Below are 7648 nucleotides of genomic sequence, written 5' to 3'. Positions count from 1 at the left end.
TGCCCTCTCTATCTTCGCTGCGTCGAGAGATGGGCCGAGGCTATCGTCGGTTCGCCACCCACGATTGGGCCGCCTCCGGTTGTCGCGCACCACCGGCTCCACCTAACGTGCCCGACCCTCTCCGCTTTCGACCTTCCGGTGACCACATCCCTCCGCGCCTCCATCCATCATCCACAAGGCCACTCCCTGCACCCACCCTCCTAAATTCTCCATACCGGCGGACAATCACCGAAGATCCAAGTTGGCCCGATATCAATTTTCTTACATGCTTTCTTTATCAGTTGGTGATGGGAATGGGTTCCAATTTCTCTCTCTAACTGTGGATTCGCAGGCAATAAGCGCTTCTACATGCATCCTCCTGTCGGTCCCTAAAGTACCAAGGTAAATGGTTGATGTTGCGTTTGTCTAGGATGATATATGTTGGCTATGTTCCGGTTCATCCGAGCAGTTCCGGTACATCGTGCATTTATCTTGCCAGTAATGTTCTGTGATGCTCTGATGCATTTTGGGAATTGTTTATCTTGTCTTCAGTGCAGAATATTTGTTTATTAATGCATGGGAAGAATCCTTGTTACTACCTTGAACCTGTTTTATAATCCATATTGTTATGCACTAGCGCGTGTGCGTGTGAAATAGATGGATTATGGTCCCGTACCCAATAAGATGGATATGTGTGTGTGTTAGAGAGAGAGAGAGAGGGAGAGGGGGAGAGAGAGTGAGGAGGAGGGAGGGAGAGAGTGTGTGTGAGAATTTGATGGTAAAAAGGTCGCCAATGTCACTTGATATGTATGAGGATATTAAATGTAATATTAACATAATTGATATTGAACTCTTAAATTTAATGTGGCCCCGTTGCAACGCACGGGTGTTCTTCTAGTATATACTAGTATGTCGGTTGCGACCTGAGTAAGCAAATTTTAATATGTCCTCCTTTTTTTTGTTTCGAGTGAGATGGCAAACTATTGTAGTATGTGAAAGTCACGCTTTTGGTGCGCGTGGATTTTAGATTCTAAGAGCATCTCCACTAGGCTCCCTAAGAAGCCCCCCAGAGGCATTTTTTCCGCGCCGGCGGACGAACCCCCCCCCCCCCACCCGCGCCCCCACGACCTTAAAAAACGCCGGATTTGGGCAAAAACAGAGCCGGCGGTACCAGGGCGATCCCAGGCCACCGGGGGGCTGTTGGGGGCGGAGAGAGAAGATTTTGCATGTCAATGGCCCACTGTCAGCCTCCCACTCGTCTCTTCATCCTTTTCCTCCCGGTCCCCACCCACGTGCTTTCCCCACATGCTCGCCCCCCTGCTGGTCGCGGCCGCCTCCTCGCCGCACGCCGGCCTCTGCCTCCTCACCGCTGCCCTCTGCTCACATAGCTCCGCCGCACCGCCCTACTCACAGCGCGCCGCCGTCGCCGCCCTACTCGTCGCGCGCCGGCCCGGGCTCGGGGAGCGGTGTCGCTGGCCGGAGCTGGCGAGGCTGGGGCTGGCGAGGCCGGAGCTGGCGAGGCGGGGGCATGGCCGGAGCACGCGTGGCCGGGGCGCAGGAGAGCGCGCGTGGCCAGGCGGAGGAGGAGCACGCGGGGTAGTCAGAGTAGTAACCGAAGAGGCTGCGCGCGCGCTCGCTCTTGGTCGGCGTGAAGAAGGCACCCCGCTTCGAGCTCCCCGGCTGCGACGTCGCCGAGAAAAACTGCAGGCTCTCGTACAGCTCCGCCGCGAGGTCCGCCGGCAGGCGCAGCTGGTTCAGGGCCTCTGCCGAGCCATGCCCACCGACGACGGGCTGGGCACGGACTGCTTCGCCGTCGTCGAGTCCCTGGATGGCGAGTCCGGCATCGTCACGTAGCTCCGCCTGTTCTGCTCTTCGCGTCATCCATGTACCTCTCCTTGTTCATCCTCTCGCTGCCCGGTGTCTTTGAGCCTGCTCGTACTTGACGGACGGCGCGGCGTGGGCATGCTGTTGGCGAACGGCACGACGTGGGCGTGGCCGGAGCGGTGCGGACGTGGCCTGGGCGGCGCGCGCGTGGACTGGGCAGGTGTGCGGGTGGGGCGACGACCGGAAAAATCCTCACCCCCAAAGCAAAAATTTCGCCGGGGCCTCCCCAGGAGGGCAAAAAAAAGCCTCCTGGGGGGCACAACGGCTGGAGATGCTCTAACAGAGCCACATCGTTGGGTTTGTGTGTGTGTGTGTGTGTGTGTGTCAATATTAAAACACTGAACTGTGATCCTGTTACCTTCATCCTTTCATAAATTTTACCCATGGCTCTTTATTGCTTCGATCTGAAATTGAGGGGTTATGTGGGATCGTAGTATCAAGTTTGGTTTTTGGGACCCACAGGCCATATACGATCTCTGATTGAAATGATCCAAAAGTAAAAGTTGTTTAACTTAACGAGCTGAAGACTTTTAATGTTCAAACTGGTTCATTCAACGCCATCTTTGATTTCAAATAACAATTGGGCTAGATTACGAAGTAATGCCTGTAAGTCAAAATCCAAGCTAGCATGCAACGCTGGCGCAAGCAGCCCGCTCTGACCCACGAAACGGGCCCTTGCGTCCCGATGGGCACGCTCCATTGGCTAAGCCAGTCAGGACGACGTGTCGCGGTCGACCTCCTCGAAGCTCCCTTCCCAATGGATGGTTGGCTGAATCTGTTCGAGATTACTTGAATATGCAACGGGGTGGTAAAGTGACCTTGCTGCCACGATCCACTGAGGTCCAGCACCACCATATATTAGTTGGGTACTCTTATCACTTTACCTTCATTACCATATATCACTTTGATGCTCTTATCGATTTAGCTCTATTACCATATAGTACTTTGCTGCTCTTACAACTGGCACTAAGCTAGTGCTATAGTACTAAGTCAGTACCAAGTTTGGTCTTGACAATGAAACTAGGCATGAACTAGCCATGTATCTTGCGGGCCACATAGGTTGGTTACTTGGCACATAGAGTTTTGAGTGTACTCGCCAGTTGGTTTTTTTCTTCGGGTGATTGCGTATGTCATAGAAGGTTCTCTTGTTCATGACTTAGCCGTGTAGCCTATGACAATGACATACGAATCTAAGTCGGTGAATGAGAGGTGTGGTAGAGGACAAATCCGTGTGACACGGGGCTAGATCTCAGTGGATCGTAGCAACAAGGTCACTCTACCACTTACAACACCCCGCCGCGTATTTAAGTCGTCTACAAAGGATTCAACCCACCGCCTATTGGGGAGGGAGTTTCGAGGCGGCCAACCGCGGCATGTCGGCTAGACCGGCTTAGCCAATGGCACGGGCCCTTAGGGCGCATTCAACCATAACATGGGCCGGGTCAGGCGGCGGGCGTAGGCGTAGGCGTCACTGGCTTTGTGCCCCTGGCTTTTCAACCAAGCGCAATAACCAATTGTGTGAATTAACATTTTCTTTCGTACTAGGTTGAATTACCATCGCCCATTGTTATCAGTTGGCTAAACTAACCTATCTCACATGGCCTAACTCAGCTTTCCCTATTAGTGGGTGAACTATCCAACACTTTGTGAATTCCACGTTACAATGGATAATGGTGCACCTAGAGGCGAACCCGAAGCACTGGTTCAACAGATACATCCTACCCGACTATTAGGAATTCTTTTTTCTCTTTCTAAAAAATACTATTTGGAATTTAGCCCATAGCTTTGCTCGTGTGGTAGATGATATGACCGTGGTGGCTAGGGCTCCCCACACCCGAGCTGCTAACGGAGATAATTAATACACGTGTGGATTGGATTCATATGGGCCACAAAATGCGAATACCTGGGTTCGTACGTAATACAATACAGTCTGGACCTGGAAACAGATCGATGTGATTATTATTTCTAGATTGATGTGATTTTGCAACATGAGGTTGCTCTATTTCACCCCCTTTGGCTTAAAAAATGCTGCATCATCTTCTCATTATAGTTTTTGGGGTTGGAAATCTCTGAACCAGCTAGGCATGCAGGCGGACGGTGTCCGTGAGTCCGCAAGATAAAAACACACTTATTAATAAAGTAACAAAATTTAGTTTGTTTTCGCGGACGTCATCCACGTCCATCCCTAATCCCAGCTTTGAGCTTGTCAAATATACGGGCCTTTTTGTTTCTTTCAATGAAATTTGCAAGTCCAAGACTTTACCGCATCATCCTCTTGCTCATTTTTTCCTGCACTTCCTCTGTCACTTTGGCAGAATATGTAAGGAATCGAACTCACCTATCGACGTACACAAGTGATCGTAGAAGATAAGAAAGAGAACAATACGCGCATCGTGGAAGTATCACTGTTTGTCAGCAAGTTGGAATGGATGGATGCTCCTACAAGGCATGTGGATTACTAAACTGCTTTAGAAGCAACTTGCATATCCATTGGGCCTATTTGTTTATAATTGCCATTTCTCCTGAGGGTCGATGAATGATAAATTTTTTTGAAGAAAACAATGGATGATAATAGGGTATTCATAATGGAAGTTGAATACTATGGGCCTATTTGTTTTTAATTTTTTTCGATGGATGATAATAAAGTAACCACGCCGTGATGGTGGGATTAAGATTCTCCATCCATGTCAATAATGCCATGCATGTTCACCAGGGAAGTCAAACACACTTGCATTATTTGATTTCCAGCGACACAAACTTCTGCTACATGCTAAACAGATGGAGTAGTTGCATCAGCCATATTTTAACACGAAACGAACATTGTAATGTGTTTCATTCTGCTTTGAGGGAAAGCATTTCAAGGGTAGACCTCGATGATGGATCGAAACCCCAACACGGGCGAGATCTTATAGTCACTGAACCCAGCTTCAGAGAAGATCTTGGCCCACTCATCCTCCTCTCGCTCAACCCCGTCCATGTACATCTTGTAAACATCTGACAGAACCTGCGTCTCCATTGAAACATTTTCCGCTGACGCAGCACCAGCATAGCCGACGACCATATCGATGATTATCACCTTCCCGCCTGCATCCCTTGACGGGATGGCTTCCTTGCACCGTCGCAGTATGTTGATGCAGTGCTCATCTTGCCAACAATGCAGAATCCACTGAAATGTATGAAGACCACACATATGTACGTAAACGATTAGAGGAGATACTGACTTGCACGTTATGTTTGTATAAAAGCACCTTTTATTGTTAAAAAAAAAAGACATGAGACGTCCTACTCCGTCCGCCCTAAAATAAGTGTTATGGTTTTAGTTCAAATTGGGGAGTATGTACCTTGAGTAGAACGACGTCTGCTGATGGAATGTGTTCGAACATATCACCAGCGACAAACTGGATGCTTTCATTGGCGGGTGCCCCGGCTACAACGTGTGGGAGGTCCAAAACTGTGCAGTTGACTTCCGGGAACGCCCTCGCGACGGCCGCAGCCACCGCGCCATGTCCGCCGCCAACATCGACCAGCGAGCTCACCCCCTCGAAGATGCTGTGACTGTCCCTCAGAAGGACCTCCATGATGATGGTGCTATCCGCGACCATTCCGGCATCCAACAAGCTGCTGTCGCCCTTCTCCTTTGCTGCCATCTCCCAGCGTGTGCAGCCGTGGGCCACCTCGAAGAGCGACAGCGCTGCTGCCCGCTCGTCGGTGAACCACTTGGGTATGCTGAGGAGGGCTGTCACAGCGACCGGGTTGACAAAGACACCCACAACCACCGGAGACAGGTTGCACGAGCTTTGGCCGCCTTCGGCAAGGAGGCGTGACACCGGGGTTAGCTTGAACACGGCATCGCTGCTGCTGGAGAATATGCCGGTGATGGTTAGCACGCGCATGAGCCGCCGGAGGTGCGCGAGCTTAGTCGCGTGAATCCCGGTGTCAGACGCAATGTCAGACAAGGTGGCGGTGCCGCCACGACGGTGGATGGCCTCAGGGATGCGCAGGTCAGCGGCGGCCCTGAGGGCCATGGACTTGACAAAGGCGAGGGAGTGGTGGTAGAGCTCGAGCTGAGCTTGGAGCCTGTCATCAGCACTCATCACCTCGTTCTCAGCTTGCACATGAGCCATGGATGTATGGGATTATGTATTGTGCGTTCCAAATGCTATTATGGCTGTACGCTTCTTATAGATCTGCAATTGAGCTGTTGCGTTGGTAGAGTATAAAGTAAAGCCTAGTGTCTCCCACCAACACTTTGTTTTTATCAACTTTGGGTTGCTTACCACGCGTTCACGATGTGCCATGTGAATGTGTGATAGCCGTTATGTGAATGTGTGATAGCCGTAAAGTCGAGAGATTATAAAACAAACTCATCCATATCATGCCGATCTTAACTAACGCAAAAAGAACATGCTGCAAGATTCCTACAAGAAATAATTAATGCTGCATGATCCAAAGCATCTTATCGTACTAGCACTTGGTGTTGAATTTAATATTGTTCATGCACATCATGCCTCCTTAATTAATCCTAAACTTTTAGCCTAAGCACTTCAACGTATGCCTCAACTCATTCCACGCCATTGGATCAATTAAGTTGATCGGATGGCTCACATAACCAAAGCTAGCTTTTTCTTTCTTCCCGTGGAAGAAAGAGGACCTTTTTGGCTAGGGTTTCTCGTGCTTCCCGTCGGTGCCACCATCGGTCTACCTCGTCTCTTGTGGTCTTAGGGCCATGGAGGCGCGGTGGATCCCGGCCTTTGCCGGCGGGACGGCTCCGTTTTTCATGTTTTTTTTGAGTTTTGTTAGCGTTTGTCTTATAAAACCGTGAACAACACATAAAACACATTATATCAAGGAGGTCCCCGCACCACTCTGTCTCCATAGACTCCATCACCGGCCTTGACCCCGTGATGGACCTCGGTCAGCGGTCTAGTCTCGTCGACCCAGAGCTCATCCTCACGCTTGGTGTTGCATCCAAACAATTCTTTGACGGCGCATGCATCAAGCCTGGCATGTACGCTGAGGTGTCCTACCGCGATGTCGTGCTCGCCACCACCGCGACCACGATGGGACAGCTTTGCATCGGTTCAAGGAAGGCGGCGGGGCTGCAGCCGCCTATGGTCACAAGAGGGGCTGGGTTGCGTTTGCCGGGGACCGTGCTGGGCAACCTCGCCGAGGACATGCGAGTTAAGCTCCACCTACCAATTGGTGGGCACGAGCATGTGTCCGTGTGGTTATGCAGGCTAGTCAGGCATGAGCCACAAGAGTGTGATTTAATCTCATTTGATTGAGTCGTTTTTAGTACTCCCCCATTTCATAATGTAGTGCATACAGATTTTCTGACAAGTCAAACTTTGCAAACTTTTGTCAGGTTTATAGAGAAAACTATTTATATCTATATACAAACACAAAAATATATAATATAAAAACTACCGTACATCTTACGATGAATCTAATGATATATGTTTGGAACTCTAGATGTAACTGTTTTCCTCAACAAACTTGATCAAAGTTTGCGAGGCTTGACTTTCTAAAAACTACATATGCACTATATTATGGAACGGAAGGAGTATATCGTAAAAACCATGAGGCCTAGGGTTTTTGGTGACCGTAGTCAAACAAAATATTAAGAGGACTCTTTGGACCACGCATAATAAAATGGTGATTGAGAGGTTCTTTGTCGGACGGGCCTCTGACTTGATTTTCAAATTCTTGGCCTTTTTGCGGCATTGACACCTGTTGTCTAGGCAGCACGACCACGAGCGGCTAGGACTAATAATGGATGCGATTC

The 7648-nt window shown here is 49.9% G+C and overlaps 1 protein-coding gene across 1 annotated transcript; it reads right to left on the bottom strand.

The window, feature by feature from the left end:
* Positions 1-4548: 4548 nt before the first annotated feature.
* On the bottom strand, positions 4549-5998 carry LOC119324500 (acetylserotonin O-methyltransferase 1-like). Its single transcript, XM_037598288.1, has 2 exons — positions 5205-5998; positions 4549-5029 (listed from the first exon to the last, which is right to left on the bottom strand). The coding sequence occupies exons 1-2, from the start codon at positions 5985-5987 to the stop codon at positions 4721-4723; spliced, it is 1092 nt and encodes a 363-aa protein (XP_037454185.1). The 5' UTR covers positions 5988-5998; the 3' UTR covers positions 4549-4720.
* Between the last annotated feature and the right edge of the window lie 1650 nt (positions 5999-7648).

Source organism: Triticum dicoccoides, chromosome 6B (genome assembly GCF_002162155.2).
Source record: "Triticum dicoccoides isolate Atlit2015 ecotype Zavitan chromosome 6B, WEW_v2.0, whole genome shotgun sequence".
Taxonomy (NCBI): domain Eukaryota; kingdom Viridiplantae; phylum Streptophyta; class Magnoliopsida; order Poales; family Poaceae; genus Triticum; species Triticum dicoccoides.
The sequence above is the reverse complement of the archived record's forward strand: the minus strand, read 5'-3'. Positions and strand labels throughout refer to the sequence as shown.